At 38.7% G+C, this 20,817-nt stretch overlaps 4 protein-coding genes across 6 annotated transcripts in view; 3 read left to right on the forward strand and 1 right to left on the reverse strand.

Moving 5' to 3' along the window:
- LOC120949975 (transcriptional activator cubitus interruptus) overlaps positions 1-11,668 on the forward strand; it is a 38,486-nt gene extending 26,818 nt beyond the window's left edge. The window contains exons 2-6 of the mRNA XM_040367647.2: positions 3,896-4,347; positions 6,632-7,104; positions 7,179-7,859; positions 7,932-8,096; positions 8,231-11,668. Coding sequence (XP_040223581.2) covers positions 3,896-4,347; positions 6,632-7,104; positions 7,179-7,859; positions 7,932-8,096; positions 8,231-11,533 — 5,074 coding nt within the window. The 3' untranslated portion in view covers positions 11,534-11,668. The remainder of the gene's footprint in view (positions 1-3,895; positions 4,348-6,631; positions 7,105-7,178; positions 7,860-7,931; positions 8,097-8,230) is intronic.
- Positions 11,669-13,933: 2,265 nt separating this feature from the next.
- On the forward strand, positions 13,934-15,163 carry LOC120951896 (serine protease grass). 3 transcript variants are annotated; one of them, XM_040370894.2, is made up of 4 exons: positions 13,940-14,104; positions 14,175-14,406; positions 14,473-14,663; positions 14,745-15,163. In XM_040370894.2, exons 1-4 carry the CDS (start codon positions 14,044-14,046, stop codon positions 15,137-15,139), a joined length of 879 nt encoding a protein of 292 aa, XP_040226828.2. In that variant the 5' UTR covers positions 13,940-14,043; the 3' UTR covers positions 15,140-15,163. The 3 variants fall into 3 exon arrangements, with proteins under 3 accessions (XP_040226830.1, XP_040226829.1, XP_040226828.2); XM_040370896.2 differs by lacking the exon at positions 14,745-15,163 and having other exon boundaries at positions 13,934-14,104; positions 14,456-14,616; XM_040370895.2 differs by having other exon boundaries at positions 13,939-14,104; positions 14,473-14,844.
- On the reverse strand, positions 15,105-16,361 carry LOC120951895 (serine protease easter-like). The gene is made up of 2 exons (XM_040370893.2): positions 15,960-16,361; positions 15,105-15,890 (listed from the first exon to the last, which is right to left on the reverse strand). Exons 1-2 carry the CDS (start codon positions 16,295-16,297, stop codon positions 15,236-15,238), a joined length of 993 nt encoding a protein of 330 aa, XP_040226827.1. The 5' UTR covers positions 16,298-16,361; the 3' UTR covers positions 15,105-15,235.
- A 525-nt stretch (positions 16,362-16,886) lies between these two features.
- LOC120952556 (serine protease grass-like) lies at positions 16,887-18,592 on the forward strand. Its single transcript, XM_049608030.1, has 4 exons — positions 16,887-17,014; positions 17,122-17,353; positions 17,415-17,626; positions 17,708-18,592. The coding sequence occupies exons 1-4, from the start codon at positions 16,933-16,935 to the stop codon at positions 18,088-18,090; spliced, it is 909 nt and encodes a 302-aa protein (XP_049463987.1). The 5' UTR covers positions 16,887-16,932; the 3' UTR covers positions 18,091-18,592.
- The last annotated feature ends 2,225 nt before the right edge of the window (positions 18,593-20,817 follow it).

A 20,817-nucleotide genomic window follows, 5' to 3' on the forward strand; every position in this document is an offset into this window, starting at 1 on the left:
ATACATAAATCGTTCCGAGAGTGGGAGGCGTTTGTCTTAGCTCTCGATATACAACTCGTACGTTTGGCTGGCTTTGTGTATCTCTGGAAACAGCTAAGATGATTTATTTGGGGTGGGCGTGACCAAGAGCTAATGCACGAATTATTATTTTGGCCAATATTCAGTTCAATATACAATTTCACTACTATCTGATTACAAATTGCATCCGCTTAATAAGGTTGATTTATTTTATAGCCGAAAGTAAGAATTTAAGTGGTTTATGTATAACATTTTTATACCACACTATTTGTTTGACCTTTCTTTACCTTTTTATATATATGTACACGATTCTTCTGCAGTTTTTATAGGAAATTGTTCAAATTTGCTAAACATATTATCTTTTCATTTCATTCATTTCACCTTAAAAAGATATAAATTGGCAGCCTGACAGCCTGAACGCTAACAAATGATGAGTTTTGTGTCCAAACATTACCGAATTGAATTTTAATTACCGATATGTTAAACGTTTTTAAGTTAAAACTCTCGATCGCGATGCGGCAAACGCGGATACTCGAGTTAAGCTTTGTTTGGAATACATTAACAATAGCACAAAAAATCAAACATACAGTGATTATAGTCAGAATGCAATAGTTGAACGCTCGATAGTTGGTTGACAGTTCAATTAAAAAGCATGCGTTTGTATGAAAAAACCGGTTTTTGAAAAAGTAACAAAAATCTCATGGCATGCCGAGAAAAATTTCATATTTTTTTGTATGGAAAAACGTGCCAAATAAAAGCACATATTCAATAGTTGGCAGGCAATCGAAGTTCAACTAGTGCTTCGGACTGTAATGCCGTCGATGAGAACACCAATGTGTACTACGTTTGTGTTGCTAAGAACAAAGCGAACCATTCCTATGGAAATTCATTTCACCCATTCTATCAAAAGGAGCTTTTTTTATTTCCGAAATTAGTTGTCAATTTGTATGTGACGAGAACACCTGGTCTAAATACACTTTGATGTATATAGAAACGGATCGCTTAACTTAAAGATTACATACGTAGTAAGCACTGAAAATAGTTTGTCTAACCGCGAGGACACATGAGGTGTAATATACAGCGAAATGAACTACAGTGAACCCTCTCTTATTTGACACCTCTCCAATTTGAAAAACCTCTCTTATTTGAACATTTTGCACAGTCCCTTAATTTCCAGTACATTTTTGTTCCTCTAATTTGGAAAACCTCTGAAATCTGTGTCCCTCTTATTTGTATATGGTGTTGCCATGGTTATTGAATGATGTATGCTCAAATTGGCAATCCTGTTCGCAGTTTCCTATAGCAACAGTTAAGGCTGCATACTAAATGTTCTGTCTCTTTCTTGTTTGGAAGGACCTTTCATTCACTTTCCACCTCTGTAATTTGAAAACCTCTCTTATTCGACAGTCCCATCGCCTCTCAAATAAGAGAGGGTTCACTGTATTTGAAAGCCGAAATAACTGACGGATAAAACATCACAGCAACTAACTGATGTGCAATGTAAACAAATAACGTGCACAAAATCGTAAAAAAACTTCAATATCGAGTACTTCGTCAATTTTCAGTCTACAGTTCATAATTTCTTCCAATTAGGGAATGTTCCGCTTAAGAAGATATTATTTTTAATATAATTTTGAAAGCGGATGTTGTGACTCCCCCAATCCTTTAGCTGTACCTGTCAGATATTCTGTCAAATAGTTCATTTCGTTGTATATTTCACACTCATGTAGCCGCGCGGTAACAGATTCAACAGCTAGTCTACATACACTATGTATTATAAAACCAGCTGGACTCTGAGTGTTATGAGGGGACAAATTAATAATCATGTGCTAAATAAATGTTTTTTTTTTTATTCCAATATATTAAACTAATATGTTAATATGTTAAATGATATGATAGTTGTTAACTACAAAAAATATGTTTTCTACATTGCTTTATGTAAAATCAATATAGTAAATAAAATAGGTCTTCAGGATATGCTAACCGCTTTCACAAGTTTTAGTTGGGTTATTTACTGTTTATTAAAATCGTGATTAGTTTTCTTATGCTAGTTGCACGCAACTGCATTAAAATGTTGGTTGGCATAGTATAATTTTTTCACATTATAATGAACTTTTCCAGCACTTAAACAATGTACCACTATAGTGAGTACATCCCGCCTACGGTAGACTGTTTTATTCAGTTCACCAAACCAATGGCTTAGAATCCAGAGGTTCATTGTGTATGATGGCAAGTGAATCGGTGATGCGCAATGGTGCTGGTAGATGAAGTTTACCGATTTGAACAAAAGAAAGATCAGATTGCAGCCCAAAGGTTTACTTTGGCGTAGTGTATACCGTGATGGTACTTTCGCTGTTAGTTATTGCAGACCACCATTCTGATAGTTTAGGCTAGCACGTATGAACGCTACGGGTTCCTTCGACTTTTGTAATGGTTTATGAATGATGGTAAGACTATGCGAAATTCGAGAGCTTCCTTCCTCGGTTGTTCCCAGTACTATGCAGCGTCATCCGTATGCGAAAGATCGTGAGGTTTCCTTTTACACGATATGTTTTCCACGTACATTAAGCTCGCTCTATCAGAATCGCGGATTCAGGGAGATTCGTCGTGCTAACCGAACTTCCGCTCCAATAATTTGATACCGCTACACCGGAAATTTCATAAAAAACTTTAGACTTCCCTTCAGTTATTTAGACCACCAAACATAATGTATTTAACGCAATATTCCCTAAACTGGTCTTCTACTTCTACATGTTACTTCTAAAATGTTGAATGATGTTGCAACAGTTTTCTACGGTTGTTCCTGAAATAGTTCATTTCCGAGTGGTGACATCCTGACCTTCACGACAGATCATCACGTAGAAAACGATACTACAAAATTAACGTTTCTTTGCGGAAGTTTAAATAACATTTTTTTTAACAGTGACTCTGCAGTAAATTAAAAACAAAAACCGTATTGTTTTATGCTCTAGCGCTTGTGTGAACATGGTCAATAATACATTTTTTCATGTATTTGTTTCAAACATAAACCGTCTTTTTTATAAAATAGTAATCTATGTGAAATGTGTCATTAGTAGCCCATTTATCACGGTTCATTTAGTTACTATTCTATATCCATTGACTTACTGCAGATCTATAGTCTAGTTTAATGTAAAAATAATATAAATATGTTAACGTGCGCATTGATATCTGGATATCTGGAGGACGTGGCTCACTTTCTCGCGTGTGATAGATATCTTTTAAATTAATTTAGAATTAATCTGACGGTTACTATATTTACTTTGATGGAAACTTTCACATTTCATTCGTTCATTTCAATATAGAGAACTCCAATCCAAATGATCGCAGTGTGTTTGCGATAATTTTCCAGAAAGAATACGGAGTTATCTGGTATCATCTTGTGGAACATGAAATAAGCATGAGCTTTAAAAAACTGTAATTGCCATAACATGACGACGGACGAGGGAGGTATGATCTTATTCAGCTAAACATTACCAGCAACACGTTTAGCCATTGATATTGTTGCAAAATCCGCAACCCTTACGTTTGAAAGTTGGCTATTACTTTGTTAAGATTTTCGTTTTTCCGATGCAGCCTAAGTTTTTCGTAGGAACTTAAGACACTGCATATATCAGCGAAACCATTGCTGTAAACTGTGATACAGATTGTGTGCAAAGATTGTGCCACAATGGACTATACGTGCGTAAACAAACACATCGCCATATACACGTGAATATGTAATGTATGTTTCTTATTACGCTGTGTCGTAAAACCAAAGACCATCGTTGCCACAGTGAGATATGTTATGATTCAAGATTTCGCGGTGAATCTCATTCTTTTCCTCTGCTTTTCTCTCTGTTTATTGATTTCTTTACAGCTTGGCAAGTAATGCAAATTTTGCAGAACTACAGTTTTTAAGCGCACGTCGTGCGGCTGTCGCTGCGGCCGTTGCTAGCGTCGAAGTTGCACAAGGTAGCGGAACAGTATTATCTCCACATCCGCCTGCTCCAGCAACTGTAGTTCCGTTAACCATTTCGCCTCCGGCTACTTCTGGTGCTTCGTTAAAAGGAAATGGTGAGAGATCTTGCAGTGCCGGTACAACTCCAATCGGCAACGGAAATTCACCGACAGCAGCAGGAACAGGCACATCCAGTCCAGGACTACCTACGCCAAACGGCACCACTGGAACGACCGTGGGTCCTTCTGCTGGACAGACCAACATCCACTCCGTACCAGTACCACATCCAAGCGATTTTCATCCCGCCTATAGAATACCCGGCTACATGGAACACCTGTACTCGTTGCAACACGCTTCGGCGTCTCTACACGGTAAGGATAGTTATTGTCATAATTTAAACGGCACATGTCGAAAACTTTGTCACGCCAGGTGGGAATGCTTGTCATATTAGTTAAATTCGAATATCCAATTGGTGGATGATTTTGTCTCTTTGGCGTGCTGGCCGGAAATGTTCGTTGTAGAAAGACTACAAACAGTCAACACCAGCATGTCAGTATATGATTGGCAACGTACCGTGTACACACTAATGGTTCCATTAGCTGTTAAAAATATACCTGTGTCGGTGCACTCGTTGGCATCGCAATCACTGTTGTTTTGGCCTATCGATTATTGTAACCGCTCTTGAATACAACATACGTGCTGTTTTAACATGCCTCTCCTGGCAGTATATGAAAAGTTGGATGTAGTTGTGGCTGGTATTTTTTAACCACCAAATGACGAAGGTTCCCATATTGTCGTTACACCCTTTCCCACTATTCCCTTTTTGATTGGTTGTCAGTAGATTTTCACTTGTATTAAACCTCGCTCGGAAGTAGCACATACAGCGACGATCGCTGGCTCAGAAACCGGGAGGAGAGTAAAAATATTGTTTCAAAAAACTCATAAAACACACTACTCCTTTGCTACGCTGCTATGCCGGATGACGTACGGATACGTACATTCTTCGTCTACCGTCAGGGAGCAATTTCGAAGACAACATTTTTCATACCCCTAGTTCATACAGGAAAACATTTGAATGAAATAAAAACAACAATAAAATGCAGACAAATTACGCCCCCCGTTACTCCTACGCACAACAGTAGCTCAGCAGGTCTTGGGGAAAGAAAACAGCTACTGCTACTGTTGACGAAACGCCCGAGTACTATGCAAGAAATTAGAACCCAGTTAGACGAAGGAACGAGTAAAAAGAGGCAATGCAGAGACATAAAGGCACTAGAAGGGATACCTATTTATAAGTTCCATCACGTCCACGTTCTGTGATGGAGGATTCCGTCATACCCAGTGAGAAAACGTTCTTGCGGTTGGTGATGCATTTTTCTAAAGTATCTTTCCATTAAGTACAATATTCTCAACAAAAGACAATAATGTGTAACATGTGTAAAACAAAGTTCTTGCAAAAGCAAATTTACACAGACGCGCGCTTTCAAATAGTTTTTCGAATACAAGACAAGGAATTGGAAATCCTAATCGCAATGGTGTAACCTGTAATGGATAGTAAAAAATTCCTTTTGTTGGTATAATCATAATGAGGTTTTTTATTTTATCAGTTGATGTTTAAAATAAGTACAATATGTCCGGAACTGTAAAGCTTACAAAACAGCGATTTTCCGAAACATGTACCGCGTGTCTTGGGGACTATCTTTATATCACATGACCCTAAAATGTATTATTTACGTACTACTACTTTTCATCAACAAACGTGCCACGAGTACAGGGGCAATAACGTAAATTCTGTTAATACACTATGCTTTGATCCAGAGCATGCTTTGATCTTTTCATCTTTTATAAGGTATGCTATGACATGACCCACTCTTTTGCAAACTTCAAACGTAGATTGAGAAGCCATTGCTTGTTGATGAGTTCACGCTAGAATTACTTGCTAGCGTTATCTATAACGCAAAATAAATACCAAATAGGAAATGTAGCGCAGAGCCTACCGGCACACTTGACTAAGAAACGATGCGGTCCTCTAATGCTACATATGTACACCGTTAAAATGTTCTTCGATAGACTCTTCCCTGGGGTCTCGAGCTGTAATGAACACTAGTGAAATTGATGTTGGTGCACCATGAAACCCATTGCAAAACAAACTACACCGCACCTGTTGTGCGTTGCACATTACGCCTGGCTCTTTCCAATGCACATAGGGCAATGGATATGCATATTTAGTTGCTTTTTACGGTTGCTTCGGGTGTTCATTCGATTTTCTATTAGATATGTGCAGGTTGACACAGCGAAAATATTTTGCTGTTCAGCTACGTCCTCTCGGCACGATCGTTATTTTCGAGAGCACATAGAGAATGCATAAGAGAATGATTTCACGAGTACTCATATTTGGCAGCATGTGCGGGCATTCAACGGCAGGTTGTAAAACCGTAACAATCGAACTCACAATGTGTTGCTTAGCACGATGATACAGCCGCTTAATGTGGAACCATGTAAAGAATTGATGATCGTTAACGCCAACTCTCAGCATGGTGTTGAATAGAAATTAAGGCATCAAACGACTGCATTTCCAAAAAAGATACGGAATTACGGCCCCGACATTTGCATTTTCTTTTTTTTCTGTTTCTAATCGCGTCAATTGTATAATAGGTCTTGGATTGACATCGGAGTACATCAATGCTAGGAACGCCATCGCCGATCTACATCCAGCCAACTCCCTAGCCAGTGCGGATTTTCATTTCAGCATCGATGCAGCTAGTCGACTCAACAGTCCTCGCCCGGGCAGCATACGAGCTAGTGTTAGCCGGAAGCGAGCCCTTTCGTCATCGCCATACTCGGATTCATTCGACATTAGTTCTATGATACGATACTCTCCAAACTCTTTAGCATCTCTGGTGAACGCCTCTCGAAGCAGTAGTACAAGTGGTTCCTATGGCCATCTATCGGCCAGTGCGCTCAGTCCAGCACTTGGTATGCACAACGCAATGCCACCACACCTTCAACATCTCCTACGGAGTAGTGGATTTCTTCATTCACTCCCTGGTCACCATACGCCAGCAGCTAGTATGTTTTCATTATCTCACCATCCTCTTCATGCCGGACATTCGTTGACCAAACCACAGGTAAGCACAATTGTTGCCTCAGAGTTGCAGATTTTATGCTGATCTAACTTAAGTTTTTTTGTTATCCTTTGCAGCAAATTTCCGACCTGTCAAGTAAAAGACAGGAGCAACCAACATCTAGCTCACAAGTTACACGTGTCGAAGCTGATAGTGCTAGTAACGCCCAACAAAAGAAAATCCGTGTTAAACGTGAAGCTCCACAAGTATATTCACATAAACCAAATAGACAAGAAGATTGTTCGGACATGATTACATCAAACCATCTTCCAAGCCCTACATCGACACAAGGACCAACCAACGGAACTATTTCGACAACTTCTACTACTAAAAATGGAGGACTTAATCTAAGCCCTATGCAACGCGATTTGAATAACGGAGTCCAGGGAGCAGAGTGCAATGTCACCAACATTGGCAGTGCAATGGACGTTAGTTCTAATGGCAATGCAAGTGGCGATGGTGGACTTTATGGAGAGGACAATAGTTGTCGTGATGGTACTCGAGCGGATACCACTGACCCAAAAGATGAACCAGGCGATTTCATAGAGACGAATTGCCATTGGCGTGAGTGTTCTTTGGAGTTCAATACACAAGACGAGCTAGTTAAGCATATTAACAATGATCATATTCACGCAAACAAAAAATCATTTGTATGTCGCTGGGAAGATTGTTCGCGTGATGAAAAACCGTTTAAAGCACAATACATGCTTGTCGTACATATGCGTCGCCATACGGGAGAAAAACCACACAAGTGTACGGTAAGTTATTAAAAAAAACGCGAACTTACTAAAATAAATTCTAAAATCACAAACAATGATTTTTTTTTTCAGTTTGAAGGGTGCTGCAAAGCGTATTCAAGACTGGAAAATCTTAAGACTCACCTTCGCTCACATACTGGTGAAAAGCCATACACCTGCGAATATCCCGGATGCAGCAAAGCATTCAGCAACGCATCTGATCGTGCGAAACATCAAAATCGAACGCACAGTAATGAGGTATGTTATGTCCTGTCTTATTGCTTTTTTTAAAGAAGGAATGGTTCGGGTTGTATTGCTACTAAATGTGTTTATGTTATTCAAAAAAAAACAAATCTTTGAAAAATCGTTTTTTTTTTCTTTATTATTTACAGAAACCATACGTGTGCAAAGCCCCAGGATGCACCAAAAGATACACGGATCCCAGTTCGTTGCGTAAACACGTAAAAACTGTCCATGGCGCTGAATTTTATGCAAACAAAAAGCACAAAGGAAACAATTACGGTGGTGGTAGCAATGGTGGCGATGGTCCAGGGGAGGATGGTGAAGGATCTAACCACATGTTCGACAGTAGTCCGCACAGCGAAGACAAAACAACGAGCATGAGCAGTCCCAGCATCAAGTCAGAATCGGATGCAAATTCTCCCGGTCATCCACCAATTAACAGTCCGATGTCACTATCGGCACTTACTGCCGGACTCGGTGAAGACTATCACGACGGGAATAATATGCCACTGGGTAGTATCGTTGAAATAGATGATCCCGTTTGGCCGTATGTCGATGAAGATCTAGAAGTGGCTGATCTGCCGTATGTACTTCGTGAAATGGTTGATCTTGGAGGCCCTACAGGAACAGCGGCAATATCGACTCGTAATAATCCAAGGAATCGATTTAGAACCCGAATCAACAACAAAGGTTCTTTGCTGAGCAGCAGTCCATTGTCAAACATTCCGGAAATTAACAGTCAAAACACGCAAAATTACGGACTAGGAGACCTGAACAAAAAGATAACTGATCTCAAGATGGAACCAGGTGTGACGCCTCCTCCCCAGCCCGGGTCCCTTCCTTCAGCAACAGTTGGCAAGAGCGGACAGACCGATCAAATGCGTCCACTCTTGCATCCATCATCCACATCTACTACCATGATGATGATGAATGCATATCTAAATCCCGCTGCGGCGTTGAACAGGCGGGATAGCAATAACAGTACAACGAGTAGCTCATATTACAGCATGCGGTCGGCCGACATTAGCCGTCGCAGTAGCCAAACATCCCAACAAAGCAGTAATTCTACTATGCGGCCAAGCTACTATAATTCCTCTTCATTATATGATCCTATCTCACCTGGTAGTTCGCGTCGTTCAAGTTCCATGTCGACTACTACAACTGGGGGGCAAAGTTTACCTCCTCCACCTTCTTCTCATCTAATTTCAACACACCTGCAGCGGTTTGGTGCTAACAGTCAGTTGATTGGATCGATAAGTTCTGGAGGAGGACTAACTAATAGCAATGGCAGTGGAGCCCGACACTCGATACCGAACAATTTGACTAATAATTGTATGGGATTTTATGGTCATCAGCAAAACGTTACAGCTCAAACCGATCGGCGTATGTCAGAGCCTGTTGCTAGTGGATCGAACATAATGGCTGCGCCATCAATGGCTGGTCGATTAGGGTCGCAGTATTTAAACCGTCGGATGGGTTCTGTGAATAATGCAACAATTCGAGGCCCACAAAACTCAAACACCACTAATGCAACGAATTGTACTGTAACGTCGGCAGTACCATCAACAGCAAATAACAAGCCTATGATGTCTACAGCTACAAGTAAATTGCATCCTAATCAGGAAGTAGTGTTGGACGAAGTAGAGGAAGGAGAAATGGTAGAAAATAAGCTTGTTATACCAGATGACATGTTGCAGTATCTCAACCAAGTTGCAGATATGGCTGGAGAAACTGTATCATCAAATATAAATAATCCAACCAACCAAATTAATTCGTCAGCTAGCGTGCTTGCTAGTCCCAGCGGAAGCTCTTGGACAAATCCTCCGCATGAAAATGGAATGCAGAGTATTAACAACCATCCAATAGGACCATTAGAATCTGCCTCTAACTTGGCTGCAAACTTTATGCAACCACGAACTACAACAACGAACATTCTAATGAGTCCACAATCCCAGTACAGTAACGATGAGTCCAGTGTCATGAGTAACATAATGTCACCACAAACTCCGCAACCCCAAATGCTATCGCCGATGGTGCCTGATAATGCAGTAGTACTATCCACAAATAATTTCACGGTACCACCTTCGTCTAATGGGCCACAGCAACTACAATCACAGCTGAGCGTATCGCACACTCCACATACACCACCAGTGCAATGTCAAACCTTGCACAATGAAATCCAGAACTTCGGAAATGATAATAACAACTTCCATGTGATTAACGGAGCTAATTGTTACATCCCACAACATCAGCAGCAACATCAGCAACAGCACCAGCCACAGCCACAGCCACAGCCACAGCCACAGCCACAGCCACAGCCACAGCCACATCCACAGCCACAGCCACAGCCACAGCAACAGCAACAGCAACCGCAACAGCAACACCAACACCAACATCAACAGCAACAGCAACAGCAACAGCAACAGCAACAGCAACAGCAACAGCAACAGCAACAGCAACAGCAACAGCAACAGCAACAGCAACAGCAACAGCAACAGCAACAGCAACAGCAACAGCAACAGCAACAGCAACAGCAACAGCAACAGCAACAGCAACAGCAACAACAGCAACAACCTCAGCAGCAACATCAACAGCAGCAACATCAACAGCAACAGCAACAACCTCAGCAGCAACAGCATCAGCATATGCAACAGCCCCTACAACAGCCTCAGCAACATCAACAAAAACAATCTTCGCTTGGGCGAAATCGTCCAATCGCATGTTCTAATTTGATAGGATATTATCACCGAACAGATCAAAGTGCACATCATTGTTGCTTGGCTATGATGATGCAAGGATCGCTTCACATTAATCAACCAACTAATGGTGCACCTAACCAACCGAATGGCAGTGGTCAGATTCAACCGCAATCGCAAATGAATCAATATAAGAATCCTTTCAGTCTTAACCTCGCTAGTTTCAATACGGATGACAGCTCCGTTCAAAATACTGTAGTTGGTGATCCAACTTCGAACATTGAGATACAATGTGGGGACATCAGTCAGTCCCAGATGTCGCCCGCGATCGTAGCGATGGCACCGTCAAGGAATAATCCTTCATTGACCATTGAAAATCAGCAACAAGCCTTAGATATAGACACAGCACCTCAAATACGCCAGCAGCCAATGGAAAGTAGCCTTCAAACACCTCCATTGCCATCTACACCGACTGGTTTTGGAGAATCAACCGCAGGTCCTCAGCCAGCACCATTACCGATGTCTCTTACCGCCGATAACGGAATATCGATCGGACAAACTGATCAAGGAAGTGCCATGGGTTCAGATACGTATCAAAGAACCCTAGAATATGTTCAAAATTGTCAAAATTGGAATGAATCGGCGGACTTGGTCAGCAGTAGTACTCATCCTTCGTCAAATCTTGTCATCAACGATATGAGTACGTCGTTGAGCTCCTATTTTGAGGAAGATCGGTATCTACAAATGATTCAATAGATATTAGTTTGTCATTAATGATTAAAGATAGATTTCTCTGAAGATCAGTAGATAAATTTTAAGAATTTATGTTTATTGTCTTCATTGTATTCACTCCAACCATACCTCAACAATAGAAAACAGTGTATATATATAGATATATATATATATATATATATATATATATATATATATATATATATATATATATATATATATATATATATATATATATATATATATATATATATATATATATATATATATATATATATATATATATATATATATATATATATATATATATATATATATATATATATATATATATATACTCTTAATTGCATGCATACATGCATACATGGTAGTTTTCATTTGTTATGAAAAAGCACCTGTTTTTGCTGAACACTTTTTTGTTTTGTTTGATAAGCTATTCAATGTAAATGGATGATTAAGTTGAGTGCGATTAAGCTAAGGGCGAAATTGTACTGTGAATACTACACTCATAACGAAATAATATAACTATTTGAAAATGAATTGACTGCCAACGTTTTTGCATACTTTATTGTAAATGTAATACACATATATTTAATAAGAAAATTACAGCGCATGATTGTAATTGTAAACGCTTGAAATAGGCTGATAAAAATGGGTAGCCAAGACAAAGAATGAAAATAAATGATTCGTTAAATTTTGATAAAAAAAATAAAATCAGCAATATGTTCTTTTGTTTAGTGTTTAGTGTAGTGTTTTTTGTAATTAATTATATAGAAGTGCTGCTTTCTGTTGCTTCGTTACATTGGAGCATAACTTTCAAATTTTTTTTTTGGCTGGAAAAACGTTGGGAGATTCGGGATTCGGAAGATTCGAAGATTCAATCCCTAGAAAGATTCGATCGGATCGGATCCCATTTGTGGGATTTGAATCCCTAAAAGATTCCTTTGCGATTCGATTGGGTTTGGGATTCGTTTGCGATTCGATTGGGATTGGGATTCGTTTGGGATTCTGATTGCGATTGCGATTGGGATTGGGATTGTAATAAGAGGCTGTCTCCGAGATACGCTATTGATGGGGGTCGAGAGAAACCACGTATATCTAATTTCGGAAGTCGAACCACGAAGTTTTCAGTCAAAATATAGCAAATGTTCGTGTAATGTAGCATTTAATGAGAAATTATAGTCACTAAATAAATTATTTGATTTGCTAGTGAATAAAGGTCCGCATATCTCAGGGACCTGTACTAATTATGATGTAAGCACTGCAAAGTTAAATAGCAAAACTTTGGAGCAAAACAGAATGACCGCTTATTCCAGCTTTAACGTTCTTTGTTTTATCGTCTCCCACGGTTCCATGTCTCTGAATGTCCCACGTATTGTGTTAGGTGTCTCTTATTTGGACTTGAACCACTACAGCATAGGAGAATGACGGCGCAGTGCTTATTTGAAAAAAATAACATACAGGCACCTTGACGGACACTTAGATCCAGAGCTATTCTACATATCGAAGCAAGATCCACACATTTCGGAGCCAATGACCCTCTATTACAAATGGCCAACGTTTACAACTCGTTAGGAAACAGTGTAGATTTTAGTACTAGCTTAAGTAGCATGAGGACATTTTTACATAGTTTAGTTTGACGATTTCAAAGCAGAGTATGTATTTTACCGTTCAATGTATGTGTACTTTGCTTATTCTGTTATTGTGATAGTGCAGTTGCGTTCAGTTTGTTTCTCGCTTTTACTTTATTTTTATAATCATAAGGATGTAATGATGTTTAGCCGGTGTCGTAGTACAGTCGTCAACTCGTACGACTTAACAACATGCCCGTCATGGGTTTGATCCCCAAATGGACCGTGCCGCCATACGTAGGACTGACTATCCTGCTATGGGGGGAAATTAGTCACTGAAAGCCAAGCCCACAAGTGGTACAGGCAGGCCTTGACCGACAACGGTTGTTGAGCCAAAGAAGAAGAAGAAGAAGAAGAAGGATGTTATGTAGGCTGAATATAGCTGGATGACATTAATCAATAAATAATAATAATAGTAATAATAATAATAATTCACAACCCTAATCTGTCTCATTTGATAATTTGATTTGATAATTGAAATGATCTATTCATTGTTACACATAATATGCCGATTACACAAAATAGGTTAATTATTTGTTGTTTAAGATGTGAATATATATTATTAATGACAATAAAATCTTGATAAAACTCAATCATTTGGAAACCATAATCATTTTTGTGTATTTGAATCAACGTCAAATAGCTTGGAAATTCCTATCAAACGCTTACGTCTCGGAATAAGTAAAAAAAAAGTTGATAACCAAAAAGTATTAAGCTAACAAGGCGGTACATTCAAGTTGAGTGATAACGATGGCGGAAAACCCCGATCTTTTTCAACAACTGTTAACAATAATAAGTGAAGGTGAAGATCAGCGGGTCGGTTGCGGAGTCGACTTAGCTCAGAGATAAAGTAGTAATGTGAGGCTGCTGGCGTGTTTGTGCACAACGAAGCCCAGAATCGAAATGAATCGCTACGTACGTGGTTTTGTTATATTTTGTTTTATTGTTCTAGTTAGGGGTAACTGTAAGTAGCTTGTTTTCTATAACATTCCTTTCAATTGGTATGATTTTCAATTTCCATCATTTCATTTAAGGGTTTTTTCCGGACAAAGTGCATTTTGAGCTAAGCCAAGTCTTGAATAAAAACTGTGGCACAACTCCGTACAGTGATCGTTTGAAGCCAGAAGATGGAAGAATTTTTGAAAACCCTTGGCTGGTATTGCTCCGTCATCCCGAAGAGCAGGAATCGTTTTGCCAAGGAACTCTAATTAGCGAAAGTCACGTGTTAACTACAGCCATCTGTACAGAAGCAATCGTGCCTAATGAGTAAGTGAATTGAGAAATGCGTTAAATATTATGTATCATTTAATTAAAGTCTACTCCCGCAAACAGAACAATCATCACTCTTGGTGAATATAAACGAACAACCGATCCTGACTGTTTCGAGGCAAATCTTTGTAATGTTCCTCCGATAATTGAACTACTGGCCCAAAAGAAAATCGTCCATCCAGATTTCCAAAACGACACGTACGAAAACGATATCGCAGTAGTGACCATGAATGAAAGGATCACTTACACCAATAGTTCTGTATCATACCGGTTGCATTATCCCAACACGAAATCTGTTTCGCTACATTTCGTTTGAATTCCATTTTTTATTTTAGGTATACAGCCGATTTGTTTGCCATTGACGCCAATAATTCCATCCCTTGTTCAGGTCCCGACCGTATACAACACTTTATGGACAGTTGAGCATAAAGTACCAAAGCAAATTCATATGAAGTACATCGCTCAGAACGAATGTCAACAACGGATGCGAGGTCTTATTTTGTTGCAGGAGGGACAAATTTGTGCGCAATATGTTAAACCAATGGAGCTTAGCTTTATTGGCGGTTCTGGATCACCGCTACTGATAGAATACCACTCTCGCACGTTTCAATTTGGAATTCTTTCAATCGGTCTACCAGATGCTACCAACACAGAGCCGTATATTTACGTAAACATTTCTACTCACATAAAATGGATTCATGATACTTTGGTAGATGCATACAACCAATAAACTGATTAATTTATTTACGATCGATCCAGTATTATGTTAACTTTTTCTAAGGGGGTTTACAGTTCCGATGTGAACTTTGACTTTATTATCGCTTCTTTATATCAACGTATTGTACATGTGCTTTTCCCGATCTGCTTCAATCACTCCTGTCATCCAATCGTAAAACGGTGCCACAGGAATGATTACGTATGGTTCATGCAATTTCGCTGGGTAACGTGGTCCGTAAGAAAGCAAGCCAACCAATAAGATCCTATTTCCGTCATGTACAGTATAGATTGGAGCACCACTGCCACCTCGTAGGTTAGGTTCATACGCTAATTCGGTTGAATTCGTATGTCTCTCATCAAACACTATGCAAAACATACCATTTGCAAAAGATACAGAGTGACGAGGCATGAGACGTTGACACTCGTACGGGCTGATTGGTTTCATGAAGTATTGTTTCGGTACGAGCGAGAGTCCCGTTTCTCTTCGGCCGCACCAGGACGCTACTAACAGGAAAGAGCTCTGATAATTTAAATCATCATTTACACAAATTGGGGCCACTGCAGTGCCGTCAACTATTGCTGCTACTCTTAGTTTCACCAAAGCAATGTCATTTATCTGCGCAAACATATTATAATCAGGATGAACAATAACTTCATCCACAAGAATGCTTTGCGCTAGTGGCGCACATGTTTCTTCGAGTAAGCTCAACTTCTCACAATCAGTATTGGTTGACGTGTTATGTTCGCCGACTCTTGCATACTTGCTGGGGAATAAATGAGGAAATATGATTATTGCGTCCACAGCACTCCACAATTGTACATTTTATACATACAGTTGACCAAAATCTTGAAACTGAACGACAAACACGGTCGTCAGTACGTATTTTGAGTGTATCAAAAGACCTTGAAAAACATAGTTCACAACTAATTCACGTTCGTAACCAAATTGCACTAGCCATGGATGTTCAAATAAACGGGTATCGACAGGAAAATTACTTTCATAATAGCGAGTTCCACAGGTTTGATTGACTAGAGCTAACAAACCAGAATTAGGAAGATTGTTTTCTTTTTTCTCAGTTAAAGCAGGGCATCCTCCTATGAATATAATAGCGATCAACAGCAACAAACTAACGAGTATACGAACCATGATCTTTACTTGCAGTGAAAGCATTGACCTCGGATTATACGAAGAAAGCTCGATCAAACCAAGTTGCTCTCTTCACAGTAAATTCCAAAATAAAAACATGTTTAACCGGCGATTTTTTATGTTCTCAACAAGGCACAACAATAAGGTGCAAACAAAAAATTGGATGCAGGAAAACCTGAGGAAACATACTTCTACAATATTTTACGTATTTTCCACATATTTTTGCAGAACTTTTATAGATTTGAGCGGAATGTTACCATTTCCAGTATTTTTTCTATAAAATTTATAATTTCAGTATTAACTATATATCACCAAACACTTACTTTGAGAATAAATTAAGTGATTTAAAAAGCGCAATAAACAATTTGCCAAGTGAAATATCTGACTGGCAACGGATAACGGTAATCAGCTGAATGCGATGTAAACAAATGAAGCAGTCTTTCCTCGAGTTACGCGAATAATACGTTTTGTAGACATCATTTGTATAAGTCATTTACAAAACTAGATTTTTTGTTTTAAGTCAATTTAGTGTGCAAGTAATTTATTACCGACTGTAATTGGAGAGATTCATATCAGCATAGGTAACGTCATGAGCGCTCTGCACAATCAAGTTGGCTTTGACTTGATTTCATACGAAGCGTATACGTCAATTGGTCCAGATGTGTGTCGCATATGGATTGGCAATGCGTGCAATTTCTGTTTACACAATGTTAGTGACCCTCTGGAGTATTGGTGGACAATGTATGTAAATGCCCTTTCGTAAATGTGGTTTATTGGATGTATTGCTAATTCACTGACAATGTCGTTTATGTTGTTTTCCTAATTGTTGTGTAACACACTGGTTTCAGGGATATTTCCGGATAAATTGCACACCGAATTCACTGATATTATCAACAAACAATGCGGAGAGATACCCTACAGTGTTAGAGCACGCCCAGTTTTTGGCAGAGTATATGAAAATCCTTGGCTCGTATTATTACGCCATCCTGAAGAAACGTTGCATTTTTGCCACGGGACACTTATTAGCAACAGATATGTGCTTACAACGGCAATCTGTGGTGGGAATGTAGTGACTAATGGGTAAGTAAAAATGTCGACTTACTGCCACTCTAATATCAAGTGATTATAAACATCTTTCTAGAAACGTCACGGCACTCCAGCAAGCAACTGAGATTGTATTAGGTGAATATGATCTTAGTACTGCAACGGATTGTATAACTACATGGAACTGTTCGTTGCAAACTACTCGAAGATCTATTGATATAGTGAAGATTCATCCTAATTTTACTACTAGTTTTTATGAAAACGATATCGCGTTACTTTTTATGAACGCCTCGGTACAGTTCGACAACAGTTAAGTATAGTAAAACGGTGGAAAAGAAGCTTGTTTTGGCATAAAATACCATTATTTTAACGTTTCTTTTGTGATTGTAGATATTCGTCCAATATGCTTGCCGTTTGTATCCATAGTAGATATTACTGATGTGCAGCAGCAGACTATATACAATACGATTTGGTCTAATGACAGCATCCCGAGACAAATTTGGATGCGTAACGTTCCTAGAGAAATTTGTCGAGAACAGATAAAGAATCTGTTTGCTTTAACCGAAGGTCATCTATGTGCCCGAATCTATGGTAAACATTCGGTTGATATGAATGGGAGTGCCGGTTCTGCATTGCAGGTCGATTATCATGGTCGCATTTTTGAGTACGGGCTACTATCGGTTGGATTTCCCAACGAAACTGATGCAGCGCCTTATTTATATATCGACATAGCAAAGTATATAAACTGGATTCATGAATCTGCGTCCATGTAGATTGATAAAACCACAAAAAACAGTTTAAGAGTCAATAAGGTAAACATAAATCTTTGTATCGTTGTAAAAATTGTGTTCCGAAGATAAATGAAAATCTTTGTAAAGATGTTTAAAACAGTCCGACTCTGAACAATACTATCTATACCAGCGATCGGCAAAGTCCGGCCCATGGGCCACTATCGCAACATTCAATCAAGCCCGCAAAAGATTGGAAGAAACTATTCGTTTACAAATTATTGAAGATCTTTTTGTGCAATATTTTATACTATCGTACTCTTTACAGTTTAATACTATGGACTATGGAATGACGCACCGTTTAGTACGTTCGAACAAGAGGTCAATATCTCCGTAACATTTGATGAAAAAATGAATTTTGAATGAATCAAACGAATGAATAGAAAAACAACTAGGAGAAATAATTACATGATTAATTTTCAAGATAATTTTTAATCTTACTTGCACAAATAAATATAAGACTTAGCGAGTTTCCTTTCGTAATTTATCCAATATTTTCGCCATGGTGGACGAAGACATTCGTGTAGGGATGATTTAAGTTCTACCTTCAAGCGAAAGGCCACGGGAATGACAAAATGCTGACAATTTTTTCAAAATGTGAGCTTTTGTCACTTTTTTGAGCTTTTGTCAAAATTTTGTGACCTAGAGCAGCCAGGAAAAAAGTTGACAAAAGTTGACAAAATCTGACGTTCGTGAAAAAGCGTAAACAAACAGCTATTTGGCGCAGTTGTGACCCATTGTTATGATAATAATGCTAAAATGCATGATTCTAATTGATTTATGTACCTAGTTAGTGCTTCTTAAACAAAATATCGATGATATTCAGATGTTGGAGCTTTTTGTCGCTCTTGTGTATGTTTTTGGTGCGGCCACGAGAAAAGCTCTTTTTTGCAGTTGACAAGCAATTTTGACAAAGTTGAAAAAATTTTAAACATTTTTTCAGCTCCGTGGCCATGCGCTATTCGATTTTAATCAATTTCTCCTAAGTTATCACGACAAAATTGTTAGAGGTAGAGGTAGATTTAGATATTCGTGGAAATGCAAACACTGTTTTTGTTCATATTTTCGGGAGTTTGTTCAGTGCTCCTATTTTCGGCAACGCGAATACGGGTTGGAAAATTGTTTTACACACTTTCATTGTTTTACTGCTCTGGTTTTCTTAGTAATGAAACTTGCCGAACTATTGGCTGACAGCAAATATGACAAACAATTTTTAACTCTGTATATTTTGTGTGATGTTTTGACAAATATGCAAGGAAATGATGTGAAACTTCGTATATGAATAACAAATGAACATATCTCTATTTAAAAAATATGTGTTGAGACAATTTTCAACGCGTTTATGCATGATTTTACGTTTTTAGTTACCCTGTCTGAAACAGGTAAGGGAAGGTAAGTAAAGACGGAAACATTAAGGAAAATGTTGATAATCTAGAGATATATGAATGCAGCGACCATGAAAATGTGCAGGCCTTATGCTTCTATCGATTTTTATATCTTTTCATGAAATAAAAAAAGGGTTTTCTCGTGCAATTTTGAAATGTTCGGGTAAGACGGGTAATCCCATAGAATCTCTCATCAATTCCTCAACGATGTCATATAAATGCCCTTTATTTTTATTGATTAAATTTCTCCAAGTCGTGACTGATTGATATAAGAAGTAAAATAAATCAACATATTCAGTGTACATCTTTCCCTACAACAAAGTGTCCGTCTTTCCCGCTTGGTGTCTGGATGTTTAATCCACCAGAAAACAAGATTTTTATTTTTTTTTTCATTCTCCTTCTTTCGCCAGTTATTTGCCTAATAATCGTGACAACTCATTCATGTAATAAAACTTCCGAAAACATATACAGTAGAGCGTCGATTATCCGGGCAGCTCGGGACCGGACGGTTGCCGGTTAATCGATTTGAACGGATAATGGTCTAAGAAATGTCAAACGCATATAAAAAATATGCAATTCACTAGTTTTATGATTAATTCACCTGGAATCAATCGATTAATCGTTAGTATAATATTATTTTAATCAAAAACTATAGGTTTAACAGCTGTTCATGAACAAAAAGAAATTTCGAAAATACCACTAGACACTACAGAGCTGCACAAGAAACTGGTTACCCATTTGACTATCGCTGCAAACTTTCGCCGTACGCATGAACAGCTGTCAGATTTATGCGCACGGTTAAGCCGCCTGCCGGTTAATCCGTCCCCGGATAATCGACGTTTTACTGTACAGTCTGTTCCCGAGTTACACGGTTCTCGACTTACGCGGATTCGGAGATACAGGTGTCCCCCGAGGTACGACTGTATTTGGGACCGAAAAAATGTCCCAAAGCAAGGCGTAAGTCGAAAAAGTCGTATGTCGAATATCTATGAATATTAAATTTATAACCGAAGTTGAAGAGTTGGAATTTATGATATCGTGTATTTTATTTAAAATAATGTTCGATAATGTAATAATTATATTTTAAAATCCGTACACAATATAGATATTCAAGATAGGGTAGTTGTGGAATCTTTGGAAATGTATGTATAACGGTTATCAGCCCAGATATTCAAAAAAATACATCAATTTCTTGTCAATGACAACTTTTAACTGTCAAAATCAAAATCGTCGTATCTGCGAATCGTAGTAACTCGAGGGGGTCATAACTCGGGGGACGCCTGTACGCGGTTTTCTAAATTTGACAGATTAAATGTCAAATCAGTAC

Source organism: Anopheles coluzzii, chromosome 2 (assembly GCF_943734685.1).
Source record: "Anopheles coluzzii chromosome 2, AcolN3, whole genome shotgun sequence".
Taxonomy (NCBI): Eukaryota; Metazoa; Arthropoda; class Insecta; order Diptera; family Culicidae; genus Anopheles; species Anopheles coluzzii.